The sequence below is a fragment of the Pleurodeles waltl genome, chromosome 7 (assembly GCF_031143425.1).
Source record: "Pleurodeles waltl isolate 20211129_DDA chromosome 7, aPleWal1.hap1.20221129, whole genome shotgun sequence".
NCBI classification, from domain to species: Eukaryota; Metazoa; Chordata; class Amphibia; order Caudata; family Salamandridae; genus Pleurodeles; species Pleurodeles waltl.
The window spans coordinates 254,722,756-254,745,624 of record NC_090446.1 but is presented as its reverse complement, the minus strand read 5'-3'; the positions used below and the strand labels follow the sequence as shown (position 1 = coordinate 254,745,624).

The window sequence follows — 22,869 nt, the reverse complement described above, 5'->3', positions numbered from 1 at the left end:
CACACACACACACACACACACACACACACACACACACACTTCCTTACATGGAGCATGCGGCTACCTTCTAGCAACAGAGGCTGCATTTATTTTCTGCTTGCAAATTTTAGGATAAAGCAGGTCCTAGATGATCCAATTATAAGCTATTATTCGTCTTTAAGTCTAAAAAAAACTACTAGACTAATTATAGTAATGAAAACAATACCATGAGGCCCGCCAACGCAGATTGGTCCATTTTCCTTCTCTACAAAGGAGATGAAATGCCAAGTCTTAAAGTGGTGGTGGAGGCAAACCGGAGGAACAGCTGTACACTCTGGCACAAGGCAAGCATGTACTGAGGTGGTGGCTCAGACTCTAGACAGATCACTTTCATAAAGTGAGATGCAGCCTGACAAACCCACTCATGTGTACTACTAAGGAAACGCACCAGAAAAGGCATAGCATGCATTATTCCCTCCATTGCAATAAACTGCGTTTGCAAATTGCCTCTTAAAAATGTTAGATACATCTTGCCTTTTTTTGTGGTTTTTCACAGAAGTAAATTAACGGTGGCGTCACGATCCCATCAGTTAGTACTTAGATCAAATTGGGCAAAGCAGAGAAGGGAAAAGGGCACCAGTGGATATAGACCAGCAAACCAGTTCTACACACACAATGAGCATTTTTAGTTCTTAAACTTAAAGTGTTACAGATATATCATCTAATAACCAACTGCATTACCTTCCATAGTCATGCCGTACATCAGACCTCTGCTTGTTACATAACTGCTGTAAAGCTGTCCATTACTTTGGGGTCCAAAGGTCTGAAACACATCCCACCGGGGATCAACAGAAGTCGTGTTCAGAAGCCCAGGCTTCGATGAGAATATAGATGCATTTTTTGAAGGTAGATTTTCACGTTGTAAAACACTTGGGGGTGGATGCATTCTCCCCATATCAATTCCTCTTCTGACCGCACCGATTTCTGAATAACTTCTTTCATGACCCACAAAACCTGGTTTAACTTTTTTAGATGAAGGTTCACCAAATTCGGAATGACTTTTATCCATAGCTTTATCGGTAAAGTACTCTCTGCGTAGATCACCAAACAAGGCAGGTCCATTTTCAAAGGGATATTCAAAGTTGCAATTCATGCTGCTGTAGATATTAGGAGAAGGTATGTTCACAGTCTTCATATCTGGCCTCTTCATTCTATCCATTATAGGAGGCATGGCTCCTTTGTGGTGCAATTCTGCTTGTTGATAAATGGCCATTTGTGAAGTAGTGTTCCGTTGCAATCGGTTCGATTTAGAATTACTGGAGTCTGAAGATTTGTTAAAGACTTGCCCAGGTACAGAAGACATATTGCTATCCAAAGACCTGAACTGCTTAGCACCCACGATACTGTGAGATTTTGTATGTGTTGCTATGGAACCCTTGGTCTTGAAATCAGAGAATAAAGGAGACACATCCTTCCCAAGAAGAGATGGAGGACAGCCAGTGCGTCGGATTTTAGTCACATCACTCTTATTTTTTAAAATATTTTTACTGGTCTGGCAGGGATTATATTTATGCAACAATTTTTGATGAATCATTAAAACTTCAGGATAAAAGGTTTTGTAAGTACAAAACGGGCATGTGCTGATTGCCAAGTGTGCCCCAGTGACAGTTACTGCTGAGACTTCTTCCCCAGTCCTGATACAGAGGTTTAGAGGCACTTCTTGTGTGCATACATTAGCTCTTTGTTTGCAACTAACGAGGTTGAGGATTGCATCATCAGTATGCTGATCTCTTGCAATTATTTGTTTTAGGTCATCTTCATTTATTTTAGTCTCCATACAAGCATCATGCACAATTGTATTTGTTGGTATATTTTCAACTTCCTCCACTTTTGGCTCTACTTGGGTAATAGATATATTTTCATTGTTCTGATTTGAAGGTTTGTTAGCAACCTGTGCCTCGTTCTTCACAGCAGGATTAACAGTAGCTTGCAGAGAGCTGTGAACAGGAAAAAGATCATTTTGCTGTCCAGCTGAAGAATAGTCAACTTCGTTGTAATCATATAAATCTTCAAATGAAGTTTTACTAATTTCAATATTTTGATTTCCTTCTGCTGAGAGGTCTTCTGAGTTTTGTATCAAGTCTAACTCTCTAATCTCACACTTAATTTCTCGAATTGCATCGGTCTGCTTGTCTTTGTGATGTCTGTCCAAGTGGTACCTCAGTGACGTTTTTTGTGCAGCTGCATATTCACAAAAATCACACTTGTATGGTTTTTCACCTAAAAAAAAAAAACAAAAAAAAAAAAAAACACTGTAGATTAAACATTATAAACGTTTTCGAAAACAGGAAAAAAAAAAAAAATATATATATATATATATATATATATATATATATTTTACACAACGGCTATCCACATTTCCATCTATTTTATCAAAGCTTCGTTCCACTCATTCGATAATATTTTTATGGCAACATAACCCATAAAAATAGTGCCATACTTCACAATTTCGGAAATCTATGTTTAAAATGAAACGTGTTAAAATAAATTAATAAAGCAGTGACGCAGTTGTTCATATTATAAATAAAATAGGGGGAAATTCCATCAATGTTTTATGAAAGACTGCAAATTAGTCCAGTTTATTATAATTTAGTGCCAAATGTAGGGCTTGAAATCTGGAATTACATTGTTTACAGAAACATAAATAAACTTTCCACCAAACTAAACTATATAACGAACAGTCAACACTAACTACAAAATACTTTTCTTTAAAAAATTATTCCCATTATCTATGAAACCAAATGCATCACTTACCTGTATGAGTACGGAGATGAATATTGAGGTAATAATTTGAACGGAAAGACTTTCCACAATAGCTGCACTCTTTGGAACACCCAAAGTTTCTCATTTTGCTTCTTTCTGAACAATCTTCACCTTTGTCTTTGAGGGAAAGGGAAAAACACAATGTGAAAAGATCAGCATTTGCCCCACCAAATAATAAGTATGCCCTTTCAGCAGGTGTAACAAGGTGTAACTAATATAGGAAGCCTTACATACATCTGTTAATTCCAGAAAGAAATGCTCCAACATGTCTTAGTCAGCATTGTCAGAGTCGGTCTAATGCATAGCAAAAAAAAAAAAAAAATTGAATTTGTTCCTTGAATGAAAGTTTTCCATGAGTTCCTTATGTGCTGCAGATTTATCTTGCACCAAATTAAGCTTGATGGGTCTATGTCAGAGCAATACAGAAACCATAGGAATCCGCAGCAGTCCAAACCAACTGTTGCTTTGCTAAGGAGGTGGCCACTAGCCTCCCATTCCTAGCTTTACCAAAAGCAGAGTCAAGGATACACAGAGCTGAAACAAACTATGCGCTAAACAGTCTTACATGAGTGCATCATTTAACAGTGCAAATCCAGTTTGTCTACAGAGATTCTTTGAGGTAGGGAACCGATTTTGCCCACATAATCCAAGCTTGGACATTCCACAAATACATCATTTATCTTAATGTACCCATTCCCTTTTCTGCAGATATGCAAAAAAACATAACTTTCTTTTCAGCGCATTTGCTTGGGATGTGTAAGGCAAAATAGTTAAAATGGATATGTCGGAGGAATCATCTGTGCCTCACCAGTTTTGCTTTCCCCTTAACCTGCACAGTAAATCCCTTATAGCAATTTGCATTGTTTACTATCAACCATCCAAAAATCTAACCAATTAATAATTAAGAAAATTAAATGACTGTTTATTAACAGTGATTACAGATTGAAAACTGTAAAATGCTAGAGCTAAATTCAAGCAGACAACTGGCTCCTGGATTTCATTCCCTCTATAAAATGGTTAACTGGCCCAATTACTTGCTTTCAAAATTTGCTATATAACGGTTGAAATCCATCCTACAACTTCTAAGTGCCCCACTAATCTCTCTATTACAATGTTTTTCGTATTGAAATTGATCACCACAAAGAGACAGACTTGCCTCATTGTATTTTACAGTTTTATTCCAGGTGCCAGCATATAAGAATAAAGTAGATTAATATTGCTCTTCCATTTCCTGAAAACTATATTTCAGTATTATATGGTAAATCCACTCTGGTCTCATTACTTTATCTACTTACTTCTGCTCATTAAAGAATGACCAATACTAACCTTCTTAACAAAGGTGCTTGGAAGTGTATACGCAGAAATGCACCAGTGTCGGTTTCTATTACATCACACAGGTATTTGGACCATTTTATATTCAGCCAAAACATTCACATCTGCCTTTCCAACTAGTTGTATTATAGTCTGTAGCTTAGTTGTTAATGGCTAATTCTGCCTTCCACTGTGTTCTCTCAATTGCAGTACCAGAATATCTCAGATAGTTCACATTTGATTTCAATATTTTAGTGGCATGATCTTGATTTGGCTCATGTGTGTAAAATGACATACCACCTTGGCTTTTGCTGCTTATTTTCAAAAGTAATAATTAGTTAAGTGACTTACACTAAAGTTTAACCCAAAAGTACCAGAAAACAATGCATAGGCAAAAAGAGCCTCTGCACAGGCTGAGTGAGGTTAAATATCAAGTCCTTTCACAATAGACAAGAAAACAAGTTTCTTACCTGTAACTGTAGTTCTCAGTATTGATGACTTTCCTATGGTCACATGATTAAATCATTCCCTGTTGTTGAGAGGAGTCCTGCAGTACTATTAGAAAGCAGTGCAATGATAAATATAAACTGGAAAGACCCTTGGATCCTCAGTTTAGTAACAACATATCCTAGTCATTTTTTTTTAACAAGAGACCACACCTAAGCTCCAACAATCAGGTTGTGTCTACTACAACAGTCCTCCGAGAAGCTCCAGTCCCTCAGATTGTTAGAGTACAAGTGTAAATGAATGCAAAAGAACGAGTTACTTACCTTCGGTAACGACTTTTCTGGTGGATACATTAGCTACCTGTGGATTCCTCACCTGATGAATACTCCCATGGCGCCGTGAGGAATCCACAGGTAGCTAATGTATCCACCAGAAAAGTCGTTACCGAAGGTAAGTAACTCGTTCTTCTGATGGATACAACTACCTGTGGATTCCTCACCTGATGAATAGAGTCCCAAAGCAGTACCACGCCCGGCGGTGGGTGCCTAAATGGTCAAACCAAGAAATCCTGCAGCACTGACCGTGCAAAATGACCGTCCCTTCTGACCTCAGAGTCCAAACAGTAATGTTTCACAAAAGTGTGAAGGGACGACCAAGTTGCGGCCTTGCAGATGTCAACCACAGGAACACCCCTGACCAAGGCCGAAGAGGCCGACTTAGCTCTGGTGGAGTGAGCTCTAATGCCCTCAGGCGGATCCTTCTTTGCCAAAGAGTAACAGATTTTAATGCAAAGAACAACCCACCTGGAGAGTGTTCTCTTGTGGACTGCCTTTCCTCTCCTCTTGCCCACGTATCCGACAAACAGCTGATCCTCCAGCCTGATATCCTTCATTCTGTCGATATAGAAGCTCAACGCCCTTTTTGGGTCCAGGCGATGTAGTCTTTCTTCCTCCTTTGAAGGATGAGGCGGAGGATAAAACGTGGACAAAGTGATTGTCTGAGCCAAATGGAAGGGTGAAACAACCTTCGGAAGGAAAGCAGCCTTGGTCCTCAACACCACCTTATCCCCATAAAACGTTATATAAGGGGGTTTAACCGATAAGGCCTGCAACTCACTCACTCTCCTTGCAGATGTTATAGCTACCAGGAATACTGTTTTAATAACCAAATACCTTAAGGGGCAAGAATGCATAGGCTCAAAAGGGGAGCCCATAAGGAAAGTCAGGACCAAGGACAAATCCCATTGAGGCATAACGAATGGTTTTGGAGGATATTGATTCAGAAGACCTTTCAAGAATCTGAGAACAATAGGGGATTTAAATAACGATGGTTGGTCTGGAAGACAAATGAAGGCTGACAAGGCCGACAAATAACCCTTAATGGTAGCTACTGCACAACCTTTCTGCGCTAGAGACAGTGCAAAAGACAAAACATGTGACAGATGAGCATGTAAGGGATCCATCTGTCTCTCTCCACACCACATAACAAATTTAGACCACCTATTAGCGTAGATAGATTTAGTGGAGTGTCGCCTGGCCGCTAAGATAACATCCACTACATCAGGCGGGAGAGAGAAGGAACTCAGGTTGCCCCGTTCAATCTCCAAGCATGTAGGTGCAGACTCTGGAGGTTGGGGTGTAAAACCTGCCCCTGCGACTGCGAGAGGAGGTCTGCCCTGAGAGGGAGACGGAGCGGAGGGCACAGTGAGAGTTGGAGAAGGTCGGAGTACCATACCCTCCTTGGCCAATCCGGAGCTATTAAGATGACTTGGGCCCGGTCTTGGCGAATTTTCCTCAATACTCGAGGAATCAAGGGTATGGGGGGAAACGCGTAAAGCAACTGGTCGCACCAGGTTATCTGAAACGCGTCTCCCAACGCTCCCTGCATCGGATACTGGAGGCTGCAGAATAACGGGCAATGCGCGTTCTCCCGAGTGGCAAACAGATCTATCCGAGGAAACCCCCACATCTGGAAGATTAAACAGACTTGATCTGGATGGAGACGCCACTCGTGGTCTGCCGAGAATTGGCGACTGAGACTGTCCGCACGTACATTCAAGACCCCGGCCAGATGATTTGCCACCAAGCAAATCTGATGGTCCTTTGCCCAGGACCATAGCCGAAGAGCTTCTCTGCAGAGAAGGTACGACCCTACTCCTCCCTGTTTGTTTATGTACCACATCGTGGTAGTATTGTCCGTCAGGACCTGTACCGACTGACCACGAAGGGATGGGAGGAAGGCCTTGAGAGCCAAACGTACAGCCCGTAACTCCAACAGATTGATATGAAACACCTGTTCCTCTGGAGACCAAAGCCCTTTGATCTCCAGATCCCCCAGATGAGCTCCCCATCCTAGGGTGGAGGCATCCGTTATTACCGTGGCCACTGGTGGCGACTGCGCGAACGGCTTCCCCTGTGAAAGATTGTTGCCCGCAATCCACCACTTCAATTCCACAGCAGCATCTCTGGAGATCTTGACAGTACCTTCTAAATCTCCCTTGTGTTGAGACCACTGCCTTCGGAGGCACCACTGAAGAGCCCTCATGTGCCAGCGAGCATGCGTGACCAACAGAATGCAGGAGGCGAACAGACCGAGCAGACGAAGGACCTTGAGGACTGGAACTACCGCTCCATTTCGAAACATTGGAACCAATTCCTGAATATCTTGAATCCGCTGAGGCGGAGGAAAGGCTCGACTCAATGTTGTATCCAGTACTGCCCCTATGAACAGGAGGCGCTGAGAGGGCTCCAGGTGAGATTTGGGCACGTTCACCGAAAAGCCCAGGTCGAACAACAACTGGGTTGTTGACTGCAGATGATGCGACACAAGCTCCGGGGACTTGGCTTTGATCAACCAGTCGTCCAAGTAAGGGAATACTGCTATCCCCCTCCTTCTGAGCTCCGCCGCAACCACTGACATCACCTTTGTGAAGACTCGAGGTGCTGAAGTAAGACCAAACGGGAGGACCGCAAACTGATAATGCTGCGACCCTACCACAAACCGGAGATACTTCCTGTGCGACTTGAGTATCGGGATATGAAAGTAAGCATCCTGCAAGTCGACAGACACCATCCAATCTTCCTTGTTCAACGCCAAAAGCACCTGTGCTAGGGTCAGCATCTTGAACTTTTCCTGTTTGAGGAACCAATTCAAGATCCTCAGATCCAGGATTGGTCTCAACTGACCATCCTTTTTGGGAATCAGGAAGTATCTTGAGTAACAACCTCGACCCTTTTCCTGCTCTGGGACCAACTCTACCGCGCCCTTTGAAAGGAGGACTTGAACCTCCTGTTCTAGCAACAGGAGGTGTTCTTCTGAACAATAAGATGGGCGGGGCGGGATGAGGGGCGGGAACTCCCGAAAGGGAAGGGCGTAGCCTTTTCCCACAATGCCGAGAACCCAAGTGTCCGTTGTGATAGACTTCCACTTGTGGAGAAAACGCTGTAATCTTCCCCCTACAGGAGAGGAGTGAGTGGGAGACGGTGGAAGCCTAAGGCTGCTTCCCCTGCTGCACCCCTCCAGAGGACGAGGAAGAGGCAGAGTGCTGTTGAGAGGCTCCTCTGGTACGGACCCCACCCCTCCCCCTCCCTCTAAATGACCTATAGGGGAGGGAAGAGGCGGGTTGCTGGAACCTCCCCCGAAAGGAAGAGGAATAAGAGCCACGCCCAAATCCCCGAAACCTCCTGAAAACTCTAGAAGAGGCAGAGGAAGAAGGAGCTTGCAGTCCTAACGATTTGGCTGTGGCTCTGCTCTCCTTAAATCGTTCCAAGGCTGAATCTGCCTTGGCTCCAAACAGTCTGTCCCCATCAAACGGGAGGTCCAGCAGGGTCGACTGCACATCCGCAGAGAACCCTGAGTTTCGGAGCCAGGCCTGTCTTCTTGCCACCACAGCCGTGCCCATCGCCCTGGCCACCGAGTCGGTCGTGTCCAGCCCAGACTGGATAATCTGGGTCGCGGCAGCCTGGGCGTCCGAGACCACATCCAAAAGACCCTGGGGAAGCTCCGTGAATGAAGACGAAATATCATCCATCAGCGCATGGATGTACCTCCCCAGAATGCACGTGGCGTTGGTGGCCTTCAACGCCAAACTGCATGACGAAAATATTTTCTTGGACTGCGCATCCAGTTTCTTGGAGTCTCTGTCTCCAGGCACCGTCGGGAAGGAACCAGGCGCTGACTTTGAGGAACAGGAGGCTTGCACCACCAAGCTCTCCGGCGTAGGGTGTCTAGAGAGAAAGCCAGGGTCAGATGGTGCAGCTCGATACCTCCTGGCCACAGCCCTATGAACGGCCGAGGAAGACACCGGCTTCTTCCACACCTCCAACACCGGATCCAGCAAAGCCTCATTAAATGGCAAGAGAGGCTCAGCTGCAGCAGAGGCCGGATGCAATACCTCTGTCAGCAAATTCTGCTTTGCCTCTGCCACCGGCAAAGGCAGGTCCAAAAAGCTCGCTGCCTTCCTCACCACAGCATGAAAGGAAGCAGCCTCCTCCGTATATTCCCCTGGAGATGAAAGGTCCCACTCAGGGGAAGTGTCCAGCCCACTGGCTGTATCCAGACCATGCAGTCCGTCTCCAGAGTCCTCAATCTCTCCCTCCTCTAGGACTCGCTGGTACTCTTGCTCTTCTAAAAGACGGAGAGCACGCCTCCTCGAATGAAGTCTCTCCTCGATACGCGGAGTCGACATGGCCTCCGCCGACGTCGAAGAACGGCGCCGATCTCCAGAAGCATCTGACGCCGCGTCCGGCGCCACAGGCAGCTTCGGCGCCGAGGCAGGAGCCGATGGACCAACCGGAGTCACAGGGCAAAATCCTGACTTCGACGGAGGGGCAACCTCCGGGGCCGAAACATCCGAAGCCACCGGAGCGGCCACCGACGCCGGCACCGGCGCCGAGCCCACATTCCCAAAAGGGAGAAAGGGCATAAAGGGTGCCGGCCGAAGAGGCGCAGGATCACCCAACGAAAAGGCCAAGGGCCCCGAAGGACCAGCCGGAGCAGCTCCTGGAGCCATCTGCTGAAAGATGGTATACATCGCATTAAGAAACGCGGTACTATCGGCTCCAGGAGTGGGAAAAGCCGGATACTGGGGTGCCTGGATCGAGGGCGACCCCGACGCCGGCCTCGACGTCTGCGACGCCGGAGAAAACACAAGAGGCTGCACCACCTCAATCACTGACGCCTGACCAGGTGAAGTCGGTGACGCCGGAGAGGGCAACGGCGTCGATGGATGCGGCGTGACCGTGGGGCTGACCTCCCAAGTCCTCCGACGCCGAGCCGAAGGTGACCTCGAACGAGACTCCTTGCTGGAGTGGCGTCGTGAGTCTCTACGGCGCCGGGAGTCTCGATGACGCCGGTGAGACCTTGGCGAAGAAGACTTCTTATGATGTTTCTCCTTCTTCTTTGACTTTGCCATGAATAACTTGGCCTCGCGCTCTTTGAGGGCCTTCGGATTCATGTGTTGACATGAATCGCAAGTCGAGACGTCGTGGTCGGAGCTCAAACACCATAGACAGTCGGAGTGAGGATCTGTAACTGACATCTTGCCCCCACACTCTCGACAGGGCTTGAAACCCGACTTCCTCTGAGACATTGTTACCGCAGAGAAGACTACGCAGCAGACAATACACTGTAACCACGAAGGTAACAGTAACTCCCTCGAAGATAACCGTTTCGAATGCACGGAAAAAAGGGAACTGTCATCGGCACGTCGGCGAGGACTTCTTATTGCCTGTATGACGTCAGACGGCGTCGCGTGGGCTAAAGTGACGTCCTCGTCGACGTGCAGAGACTAGTAAGAAGATTTCCGTCAAATGCTGGCGCCATGGGAGTATTCATCAGGTGAGGAATCCACAGGTAGTTGTATCCATCAGAAACAACAAGTGATGGACGGAATGCTGAACATTGTCAAACATTCACCCCCAGTACAGTGATCTGGGCCTAAATCCATCGTTTTTTTGCTGCCCATGCCATTCCAGTTTGGACTGCCATATGCAAATCAGTCTTGACCATGTTCCCCATGGGAACAGTCCAGCCCGAACTGTGGATTAAACCCAGATCTGTGACTGGGGGTGAGTGTTTGCATTGTCAGCACTCCGCCCATCATCCTTCTGTGTTGCTTCAAGTGTAAATAAACACCAAATGACAGAGGTGAGCCTCCGAGAAGAGGAAGAGGGTGGGTTGCATGTTAATCTATGTAAGACACCAATACTAGAGAACTACATACACATAGAAATCATATAAAATGTGTGTAACGTATTAGAGGATGGTGGGAACAACTCATTAGGATAACTGGCCTTTACTGGAAAAGATGTCATAATATTGCTTGCCCCACTGCCGCATCTCTAAACTGTAGACTCCAAGCAGTAGTGCTTTGGAAAAATGTGTCTATTTTTCAGGGTCGCTGCCCTGCAGATGCAATGGAGAGACACCGGCAAACAACTCTGTTGAGGTCAACATAGTTCTGGTGGAATGAACTCGCACACTTGTTTGCAACAATGTGCCAGCCTTCAGGTGACAGAATTGAATGGAGTTAGATATACATCCTGTTATGCTCTGTTTTGATAGAGTATAACCTTTCCTCGGAGCGCTGTATGCTACACAAAATTGACTGGATTGGCAGAAATGTTTTGTCTTGTTAAGTTAGAATTTCAGGCAACTCTTGACACCCAAACGTAATGCCCTCCTTTTTGCAGTCTTAGGATCTGGGAAAACGTTTAAAGAAATATTGGCTCATTTAGGTGAAAATCTGATTGAACTTTTGGTTTGGGTTTGTTCAAAGAACCACACTATCATTCCTGAATTGCAAGAAAGGACTGACTCGTCTGGCTGATGTTAAAGCCAAGAGAAGAGCCCATTTCCAAGACATAAATTTAATGTCCACTTTATGGGTGGGCTCAAAAGGGTTTTTCTTTAGTTGTGAAAGTACAGTGCTCAGTTGCCAAAGAGGGGGAGGGTGACTCACTGGCAGAAAGACCATAAATAGGCCCTTGAGGAACTGTTTGAGGAGTCTGCTAGACCAGAACGATATTGATGTTGCTTATCTTTTGAAGCAGGAAATGGTTTCTGGGTGGACTTTAATGGAAGCAGAGCGAGACCAGATCTCGCTAGACGTAGGGGATAAGGAAGGATCCCTTGGTGCAGATGATACTGGATGTACATTGAAGTGTTGACACCAAATGCAAAATAGCTTCCATTCAAGGATGCAAGTCTTATTTGTACTATCTGCACAAGCTCTGGCTAAGATATATCTGCATTCTCCTGGGATGTTCAGATGTGCACATTCAATGAATTCAGGAGCCATTCTAACAAGTGTGAAGACTTGGGATCCGAGTATATTACTTGGCCCTGTCGCATCTTCAGTAGAGACAGAAGTGTCCGAAGTTGGATGTGTTGTCTCTCAGAGGAGAAGTAACTGGGTCAACCAATTTTGGTGTGGCCATCTTGGAGCTATGCGACTGATCCTGCAGGGTTCTACTTTCATCTTCATGGGAACCTTGGGAGTAGAGGAAAATCGGAGGAAAAGCAGAGGCAAAGATTCCAGACCATGTGATCCAAAAATGCACTCCCCCACATTTCCAGCTGCAGATACCAGCATGCGTAGAACCAATATTTTCTGTTTTTGAGATATTGCAAACAGACCTGGATTCGGTTTGCCCCACTGGTGAAATATATGTTCTCCAGGACATCCTGATTCATCTCACAATCGTGGCAAGCGGCTCTCATTCTGCTCTGTGTCTAATATGACGTTTTGCTTTCCAGGGACAAGTTATGCTCTCAGATGCACCGTTTGACAATCTTTTGTGCTTTTTGGGATAGGTGAAATCGTGTGCCACCCTGTTTGTTGATTAAGTGTATAGTCATGGTGTTGTTTATGCAGATGAGCACTGCAGAATTTCACATCCTGGGTATAAAGGCTTGCAAGGCCAAATGAAATGCCTTGAGTTCGAGTAGACTGATGTGCAGAAGTAGGAGAGGGTTCCCATTTGCCACCGACTTGCAGATGAACTCCCCAACCCAAGGGTCTGTGGTGATGACCAACCGAGAAGCCTGGGGTAATGGACGTCAGGCCTATTGCAAGGTTTGTTTCTCAAGTCCACCAGGACAAGGCTGTGATCATGCCCATGGTGTGCCGGACTAGATCATCTAGAGTCTTGTGTTTATATCCATTGCCTGTCCAATTCTTCCTGTAGCAGTCACATTTGCAGGCGGCAGAACGGAACTAAAAGAAAGCAAGATGACTTCTTCCCTGGCATGTACAGGCGAACGGGAATGGACTTTTTTCTTTGCACTAGTTGTGCTAGAGTTACCAAATTCATTTGCCTTTCTGGTGTGGGATAAGCTTTGTTGAGTCATGTATTCAGCTTAGCCCCTAAGAATGTTATCCTCTTGTATGGCTGAAGAGCTGATATTTGCAGATTTAATGTAAGATCCAGCCGGGTGAACAGGAGAATGCAGGTGGTGGTTTGACCTCAGCGAATTTCAGGCTGAACGGGAGGCCTTTTAACTAATAATGGCTGCCGGCTACTGTGAATCTGAGCAATTATTTGTGTCATGGGTGAATCTGGACATGAAAAAATGCATCTTGGAAATTTAAGGTTGTCCTACAATCTCCTTGGATTAGACATTGTAGGATATCATGAAGGCTCACCATACGGAACATCTGCTTCCTGAGGGTGGTGTTCAAGTTCCTCACATCTAGGATCGCTTACCACTCCCCTGACTTCTTTCAAACCAAGGAGAAAGAGGAATACAAACCTTTCCCTTTCTGGCCTCAAAGAACTCTATTTAAGGCACCTTTGCTGAGCATGGTTTTGACTTCCAACTTGGAGATGCAGAGGTTTGTGTGGTCTTTTGGGATGGAGCTGGATTCAGTTTTTGAATGAATTCCAGTGTATGGACGAATTGAACGAGATTCAATACTCATTGGTCTGTTGTTGTTTCCGTCCACTGTTAAAGATATTTGGAAATCCTCCCTCCAAGACAAGTCGTAGGGGATGGGAGTGTAGTCAGTGTCTGTAGTTAGTCATTGACAACACCCTGTGTCCTTTCCTTGCCAGCCCAACTTCCTTTTCTGGAGTGGTTTAGTGTAGGCTGCTTGAGGAGGTGGCCTCTACTGGTATTGTGGGCGAAATTGATGCAATGCTGGTGGTAGATATGGATTGCCCTCTACTACGGGTGCCTCAAAAAGGGAATTTTCGATAATTCAATGTAACTAATGTTTTGGCTGTATCGAACGAGTTACTTACCTTCGGTAACGACTTTTCTGGTGGATACATTAGCTACCTGTGGATTCCTCACCTCATGAATACTCCCATGGCGCCAGCATTCGACGGAAATCTTCTTACTAGTCTCTGCACGTCGACGAGGACGTCACTGTCTCGCACGCGACGCCGTCTGACGTCATACAGGCAATAAGAGGTCCTCGACGACGTGCAGACGTCAGTACCAATCATTTTTTACGTGCATGAGAACAACCAGGCAATGCAATGAAAGAGCAAGGCAACATCCATTATATTGTAAAAATACACCACATTGTATGAATAACTGTAAATCTTTTTATGTACATATATATATATATATATAAAACTCTCTCTTTTCAATATATATACACACACCAAGTATATACATAAAGATATATACACATATACATATATATATATATATATATATATAAATATATTATATATACATCTATTGCACCCTCAAAGACCAAGAGGAGCGCACTCAAGGATTACTTGGCAAGACCACAAAGGCAACGGGGAGGCGGGTGGGACCGTGAGGAATCCACAGGTAGCTAATGTATCCACCAGAAAAGTCGTTACCGAAGGTAAGTAACTCGTTCTTCTGATGGATACAACTACCTGTGGATTCCTCACCTCATGAATAGAGTCCCAAAGCAGTACCACGCCCGGCGGTGGGTGCCTAAATGGTCAAACCAAGAAATCCTGCAGCACTGACCGTGCAAAATGACCGTCCCTTCTAACCTCAGAATCTAAACAGTAATGTTTTGCAAAAGTGTGAAGGGACGACCAAGTTGCGGCCTTGCAGATGTCGACCACAGGAACACCTCTGGCTAAGGCCGAAGTGGCCGACTTAGCTCTGGTGGAATGAGCTCTAATGCCCTCAGGAGGATCCTTCTTTGCCAAAGAGTAACATATTTTAATGCAAAGAACAACCCACCTGGATAGTGTTCTCTTGTGGACTGCCTTTCCTCTCCTCTTGCCCACGTATCCAATAAACAGCTGATCCTCCAGCCTGAAATCCCTTGTTCTATCGATAAAGAAGCTCAACGCTCTCTTTGGGTCCAGACGGTGCAGTCTTTCTTCCTCTTTGGAAGGATGAGGCGGAGGATAGAACGTGGACAAAGTAATTGCCTGAGCCAAATGGAAGGGTGAAACAACCTTCGGGAGGAAAGCAGCCTTGGTCCTCAACACCACCTTATCCCCATAAAAAGTTGTATAAGGGGGTTTTACTGATAAGGCCTGCAACTCACTCACTCTCCTTGCTGATGTTATAGCTATCAGGAAGACTGTTTTTAAAACCAAATACCTCAAGGGGCAAGAATGCATAGGCTCAAAAGGGGACCCCATAAGGAAAGTCAGGACTAAGGACAAATCCCATTGCGGCATAACGAATGGCTTTGGAGGATATTGATTTAGAAGACCTTTCAAGAATCTGATAACAATAGGGGATTTAAATAAAGATGGTTGGTCTGGAAGACATATGAAGGCTGACAAGGCCGATAAATAACCTTTAATGGTAGCCACTGCACAACCTTTCTGCGCCAGAGATAGAGCAAAAGACAAAACGTCCGATAGATGAGCATGTAAAGGATCAATCTGCCTCTCTCCACACCACGCAACAAATTTAGACCACCTATTAGCGTAGATAGATTTAGTGGAGTGTCGCCTGGCCGCTAATATAACATCCACTACCTCAGGCGGGAGAGAGAAGGAACTCAGGTTGCCCCGTTCAATCTCCAGGCATGTAGGTGCAGACTCTGGAGGTTGGGGTGTAGAACCTGCCCCTGCGACTGTGAGAGGAGGTCTGCCCTGAAAGGGAGACGGAGCGGCGGGCACGTTGAGAGTTGGAGAAGGTCGGAGTACCACACCCTCCTTGGCCAATCCGGAGCTATTAAGATTACTAGAGTCCGGTCTTGGCGAATCTTCCTCAATACTCGAGGAATCAAGGGTATGGGAGGAAACGCGTAAAGCAACTGGCCGCACCAGGTCATTTGAAACGCGTCCCCCAACGCTTCCTGCATCGGATACTGAAGGCTGCAGAACAACGGACAATGCGCGTTCTCTCGAGTGGCGAACAGATCTACCCGAGGAAACCCCCACTTCTGGAAGATTAAACGGACTTGATCTGGATGGAGACGCCACTCGTGGTCTGCCGAGAAGTGGCGACTGAGACTGTCCGCACGCACGTTCAAAACTCCGGCCAGATGGTTTGCTATCAAGCAAATCCGATGGTCCTTTGCCCAGGACCATAGTCGAAGAGCTTCTCTGCAGAGAAGGTACGACCCCACTCCTCCCTGCTTGTTTATGTACCACATCGTGGTAGTATTGTCCGTTAGGACCTGTACCGACTGACCACGAAGGGAAGGGAGGAAGGCCTTGAGAGCCAGACGTACAGCCTGTAACTCTAACAGATTGATGTGAAAAATCTGTTCCTCTGGAGACCAAAGACCTTTGATCTCCAGATCCCCCAGATGAGCTCCCCACCCTAGAGTGGAAGCATCCGTTATGACTGTGGCCACTGGTGGCGACTGCTGGAACGGCTTTCCTTGTGAAAGATTGTTGCTTGCAATCCACCACTTCAAATCCACAGCAGCATCTCTGGAGATCTTGACAGTACCCTCTAGATCCCCTCTGTGTTGAGACCACTGCCTTCGGAGGCACCACTGAAGAGCCCTCATGTGCCAGCGAGCATGCGTGACCAACAGAATGCAGGAGGCAAAAAGACCGAGCAGACGAAGGACCTTGAGGACTGGAACCACCGCTCCATTTCGAAACATTGGAACCAAATCCTGAATATCTTGAATCCGCTGAGGCGGAGGAAAGGCCCGACCCAATGTTGTATCCAGTACTGCCCCTATGAACAGGAGGCGCTGAGAGGGCTCTAGGTGAGATTTGGGCTCGTTCACCGAAAAGCCCAGGTCGAACAACAACTGGGTTGTTGACTGCAGATGACGCAACACAAGCTCCGGGGACTTGGCTTTGATCAACCAATCGTCCAAGTAAGGGAATACTGCTATCCCCTTCCTTCTGAGCTCTGCCGCAACCACCGACATCACCTTCGTGAAGACTCGAGGTGCTGAAGTAAGACCAAACGGAAGGACCGCAAACTGGTAGTGTTGCGATCCCACCACAAACCGGAGATACTTCCTGTGTGACTTGAGTATCGGGATATGAAAGTAAGCATCCTGCAAGTCGACAGACACCATCCAGTCTTCCATGTTCAACGCCAAAAGCACCTGTGCTAGGGTCAGCATCTTGAACTTTTCCTGCTTGAGGAACCAATTCAAGATCCTCAGGTCCAGAATTGGTCTCAAACGACCATCCTTCTTGGGAATCAGGAAATACCTTGAGTAAACTCCTTGACCCCTTTCCTGCTCCGGGACCAACTCCACCGCGCCCTTTAAAAGGAGGACTTCTACCTCCTGTTCTAGCAACAGGAGGTGTTCTTGTGAACAATACGAAGGGCGGGGCGGGATGAGGGGCGGAAACTCCCGAAAGGGAAGGGTGTAGCCTTTTCCCACAACACTGAGAACCCAAGTGTCAGATGTAACAGTCTCCCATTTGGTGAGAAAATGCTGTAATCTTCCCCCTACAGGAGAGGAGTGAGTGGGAAATGGTGGAAGCCTAAGGCTGCTTCCCCTGCTGCACCCCGCCAGAGGATGAGGAAGAGGCAGAGTGCTGCTGAGAAGCTCCCCTGGTGCGGACCCTACCCCTCCCCCTAAAAGATCTATAGGGATGGGAAGAGGCAGGTTGCTGATATCTTCCCCGAAAGGAAGAGGAGGAAGAGCCACGCCCAAATCCACGAAACCTCCTGAAGAATCTGGAAGAGGCCGTGGAAGAAGGAGCTTGGAGTCCCAACGACTTAGCCGTGGCCCTGCTCTCCTTAAACCGTTCCAAGGCCGAATCAGCCTTAGCCCCAAACAGTTTGTCCCCATCAAACGGGAGATCCAACAATGTGGACTGTACATCTGCCGAAAAGCCCGAGTTACGGAGCCAGGCCTGTCTCCTTTCCACCACAGTTGTGCCCATTGCTCTGGCTACCGAGTCGGTGGTATCCAGTCCCGTCTGGATAATTTGGGTCGCAGCAGCCTGGGCATCAGAGACAAGATCCAAAAGACCCTGGGGAAGCTCTGTAAACGAAGAGGAGATGTCATCCATCAGAGCATGAATATACCTCCCCAGGATACAGGTTGCATTGGTGGCTTTTAATGCCAGACTGCAGGACGAAAAAATCTTCTTCGACTGCGCTTCCAGCTTTTTTGAATCTCTGTCCCCAGGCACCGTCGGAAAGGAACCAGGCGCTGACTTGGATGAACAGGAGGCCTGCACAACCAAGCTCTCCGGCGTAGGGTGCCTAGATAGGAAACCAGGATCAGTTGGAGCCGTCCGATACCTCCTGGCCACGGCTCTGAACTGCTGGGGAAGATGCCGGCTTCTTCCACACCTCTAAAACCGGATCCAGCAGAGCGTCATTAAAAGGTAATAGAGGCTCCGCCGCGGCTGAGGCCGGATGCAACACCTCTGTCAAAAGGTTTTGTTTCGCCTCCACCACCGGCAAAGGCAGGTCCAAAAAACTAGCTGCCTTCCGTACCACTGTATGAAAGGAAGCAGCTTCCTCGGTATATTTCCCCGGGGACGAAAGGTCCCACTCAGGGGAAGTGTCCAGCCCACTGGCCGACTCCAGTCCACGCAGCCCATCACCCGAGTCCTCTAGCTCTCCTTCCTCTAGGGCTCGTTGGTACTCCTGCTCTTCTAGTACCCGGAGAGCACGCCTCCTCGAATGCAGTCGTTGCTCAATCCGCGGAGTCGACAATACCTCCGCCGAAGTCGGAGATCGGCGCCGATCTTCCGAAGCCACCGACGCCGCATCCGGCGCCACAGGTAACTTCGGCGCCGACTGAAGAGCAGTTGAAACGGATGGACCCACCGGAGTCACAGGCCGAAATCTCGACGTCGACGGGATGGAAATCCCTGGGGCCAATCCCTCCGAAGCCACCGGAGCGGCCACCGGCGCCGACACTGGCGCCGAGCCCACGTTCCCAAACGGGAGAAAGGGCATAAAGGGTGCCGGCCGAAGAGGCGCAGGATCACCCAAAGAAAAGGCCAAAGGCCCAGCCGGAGCACCCCCTGGAGCCATCTGTTGGAAGATGGCATACATCGCATTCAAGAATGCGGAACTATCGGCTCCAGGGGTGGGAAAAGCCGGATACTGGGGTGCCTGACTCGGAGGCGACCCCGACCTCGGCGTCTGCGCCGGAGAAAACACTTGAGGCTCCAATACCTCAATCACCGACGCCTGTCCAGGCGAAGTTGGAGACGCCGGAGAGGGCAACGGCGTCGAAGGATGCGGCGTCACCGTGGGGCTGACCTCCCATGTCCTTCGGCGCCGATCCGGAGACCTGGAACGAGCCTCCCTTGAATGACGCCGAGATTCTCTACGGCGCCGGGAGTCTCGATGACGCCGATGTCTTGGAGAAGACTTTTTCTTGTGATGCTTCTCCTTTGACTTGGCCATAAACAGCTTCGCCTCGCGTTCTTTAAGGGCCTTCGGATTCATGTGCTGACATGAATCACAAGTCGAGACGTCGTGGTCGGAGCTCAAACACCAAAGGCAATCGGAATGAGGATCCGTCACCGACATCTTGCCTCCACACTCACGACAAGGCTTAAATCCAGACTTTCTCTGCGACATTATTTCCACAGAGAGAGTACGCAGCAAGATATACACTGTAACCGCAAGAGTAACAGTTGCTCCCTCGAAGATAACCGTTTCGAATGCACGGAAAAAAGGGAACTGACGTCTGCACGTCGTCGAGGACCTCTTATTGCCTGTATGACGTTAGACGGCGTCGTCGCGTGCGAGACAGTGACGTCCTCGTCGACGTGCAGAGACTAGTAAGAAGATTTCCGTCGAATGCTGGCGCCATGGGAGTATTCATGAGGTGAGGAATCGACAGGTAGTTGTATCCATCAGAAAGTGTCTGTTTTTACTGCCTGAAGAGCATTGTCAATGCTCCCTGAAGAGGGCTATCCCATTGTAAGGACACTCCAGGATTTTACTTCCAGTATGAAGGCGGTGGCTTCCAGCCAGCCCTACATCTGTATGACTGCTGCACCTGCCAGTTGACAAAACCAGCGCTTTCCTTCCTGTAATATCTCTTTGGCTTCAGCCCTCTCTTCATCAGGAAGGCGGTCGAGGTATGGGGCAATATCAGACAACATCTGTTGATCGTATCGCCCAAGGACTGCCAAATAGTTTGCTGCTCACACTGCGAGTGTCGACACTGAGAAAAAATGTTTTCCAATATTATCAAGGTGCCTATCTTCCTTGTGCGGAGATTGGGGCAGATGGATTTTTTTTTTGAGACTCTGGGCAGCTGGAGTAGTCAGTCAGGTTCTGGTTGCCCGATGAGGCAGGCCTGGTAACCGCAGCTACTGTGGCTGAATTGTACATGAATCCCCTCATCCCAGATATAATCTACTATGCGTATAGCTCTGACGCGCTTCAGGAAGGGCTCCTTCAAGGCATAGAGAAAACAAATGTTTGTTTCATTGGCATAAGACGATCGAGTCTCCTTGCTGCTCTCTCAAGGAGATTAAGGAAACCCCCTGTATCTTTTGGAGGTGAATCTGTGGGAGGCAGCATTGGAGACAACTGTGCTGGTGTGAGGTAGTCATCCATTCATCGCAAAAAAATTACAAAGTTCCCCTTTATCACCTAAAAGTGAAGTATCCCGTTGGGGAACTATCTGGAGAATGCCTAGTAGATGCGGGTAGAAGCAAATTTAATGGAGTTTGTGAAGTAGATGGTTGAACAGGAAGATTCTTCGCAGGTGGAGCAGTCAGCCTGGACAAAGGTGATATAGGTGGAAAATGATTCCGATAGTCTGCCATCACATACTGCAGATCAGAGACCAATGATCTTGGTAGGCATACAACGTCCTCCTAATACTGTTGTGGAGTTGTTCTTGTTAATGCAAAACTCCTTGTTGAGGAGAGTAATAGCCTTGCTCACAATAGCCTCCTTCCTCATCATCGTCCTGTTGATACTTAATATGCAGTTCAGATGGACTGCATGCAACACCAAAAGGGCCATCATCCAAATCATCCTCATCCAAATCATCCTCATCCAAGAAGTGGCTGAGCAGTACGGGTGAGACTTTGCCAGGTGAGGTATGCTCTGGCCTCAAACGTTTGTTTGTTTCCATCTTATCTAGTATTTCTTTGGATTTTTGCTCTTGCTGACGAGGTCGTCGATGGCAGTTTCACCAGCAATGCGGCTGGGATTAACCTTGCCGTCGATGGAGTTGTAATAGCTGACAAGGTAGAAATTAACTTCAGCATCAACAGTTTTGGAGCTGTAGACAAAGTAATGGACGAGGTGGTAGTAGTTGACGAGGATGTGACTAATTACTGTGGTTTCTGTCTTCATCGTAGACACCACCCTAGTAGTTCTCGTCATCAATGGCACAGATGATTATCTCATCCTAGACGGTGCCACCAATGTTTTTCTTTAACTTGAGAATTTGATGCGGAAGTGTCGAAGGCTCGAACATGGATATTTCAAGTTTTTTGGAGAAGAAAATATGCTCTTTATGCCTCTTAGGATATTGTTTGGAAGGACAATGTTCACTATGCCCTGACAGAGATGAACTTCGCTCCCTGCGAGACCCCTGGTGGGTCTTTTTGGAGATTTGTTTGGGAGGCTCATAAGGAAAATGAGCTTCTAAACTGCCTCTCTCTCTTAGATGAAAAGGTACAATATACCTTACAATCTTTGGCTTTGTGGAATGGGTAAAGGCAGTAAATACAATCTATGTGTTGACCATTTGAATGAAGCCTTTTCTTGCCACTAGTCCCACAGGGTCTAAAAAGACCTTCCTTCGCTTGAGTCAGATCTGTAGCAGCTGTTCGAGATATATATTACATACATACTGGAACAGGTAGAACTGAGCAGTCAGTTGAGACTCCCTCACACAACGTACGGTAGAAAATATGAGACTGGAGCTTCTAAGAGGAGTGTTCTAGAGGGTGTTGCAACCCGATTGGTTGGAGCCTAAGTTTAGTCTAATTTTAAAAAGCACGAGGATGGGTTATTAAACTGAAGGTCCTAGGGCAGTGGTTCCCAACCAGTGGTCTGGGGACACCTGCGGGTCCGCAAAGCCTCCTCAGGGGTCCACAACTGCTTAAAAAAATGAAATATTAACAGATTAGGTCCCCAGCTTTCATCAATGGCTCAGTGGGGGGTCCCCAGATTCCAATAATGATTTAGTGGAGGGTCCCAGAGTTCAAGTAATGATAAAGTGGGGGTCCACAGAAGTCGAAAGGTTGGGAACCGCTGTGCTAGGGCCTTTCCAGTCAATCTTTACCATTGCACAGCTTTCTAATACAACCATGGCACGCCCACCTCGACGACAGGAATGATTCAAGCAAGTGCATCTATGAAAGATCCAATACTGGAGTAATATAGAGAGCAACCTGTATGCAGTAATTGAGAAGGTCTGGGTGGTTTGGTATTCAAATGGTAATTCAATGTTATCCAGTTGTACAAAAGTAAAACATATTGAAGCACAAAAGGGCACAAATTAAATGTATATCAAGTATGTGCATTTCGGTATTGAGAGGGCCTGTGAAATTCCAGATTGTGATTAAAACCTAAACTGGTATTTCATTCCACAGTAGGAGCAACAGGTGCAAGGAGATGCCCCTAGATGAGAGAGCAGTGGGGAAAATCCCTTTCTAAATATTTAATGGGTAGACAAGGTTCTAGCCACACGACTGCCAGATGACTGCTCCGATAGCACAAGTTCGTCACACAGCATCACATCGACATGGAACTATTCAACCTAGTACAGTTACAGAAAGGGACACAATAAAAACACAAATAAAAAGACCAAAACACCAAGAGATCATGTTAACATTACAGCAAATTAAGACAGGCAAAATAGAGAAATTATTGAAACCCTAATGAAAGTACAACACGGAGACAAACTGACAGGCACAAAACTAAGAGAAAAAAATACTGAAAAGCTGTGATTTTAAATAGAACCAACAAAGGTCAATTCAA

General features: G+C 46.9%; 1 protein-coding gene across 2 annotated transcripts in view; it reads right to left on the bottom strand.

Moving 5' to 3' along the window:
• Positions 1–22,869, bottom strand: part of ZNF217 (zinc finger protein 217) — a 145,651-nt gene that overhangs the window by 72,728 nt on the left and 50,054 nt on the right. For both annotated transcript variants that reach the window (XM_069243625.1, XM_069243626.1), the window contains exons 3-4: positions 2,794–2,919; positions 721–2,259 (exon numbers count right to left, since the gene is read on the bottom strand). In XM_069243625.1, coding sequence (XP_069099726.1) covers positions 721–2,259; positions 2,794–2,919 — 1,665 coding nt within the window. The remainder of the gene's footprint in view (positions 1–720; positions 2,260–2,793; positions 2,920–22,869) is intronic.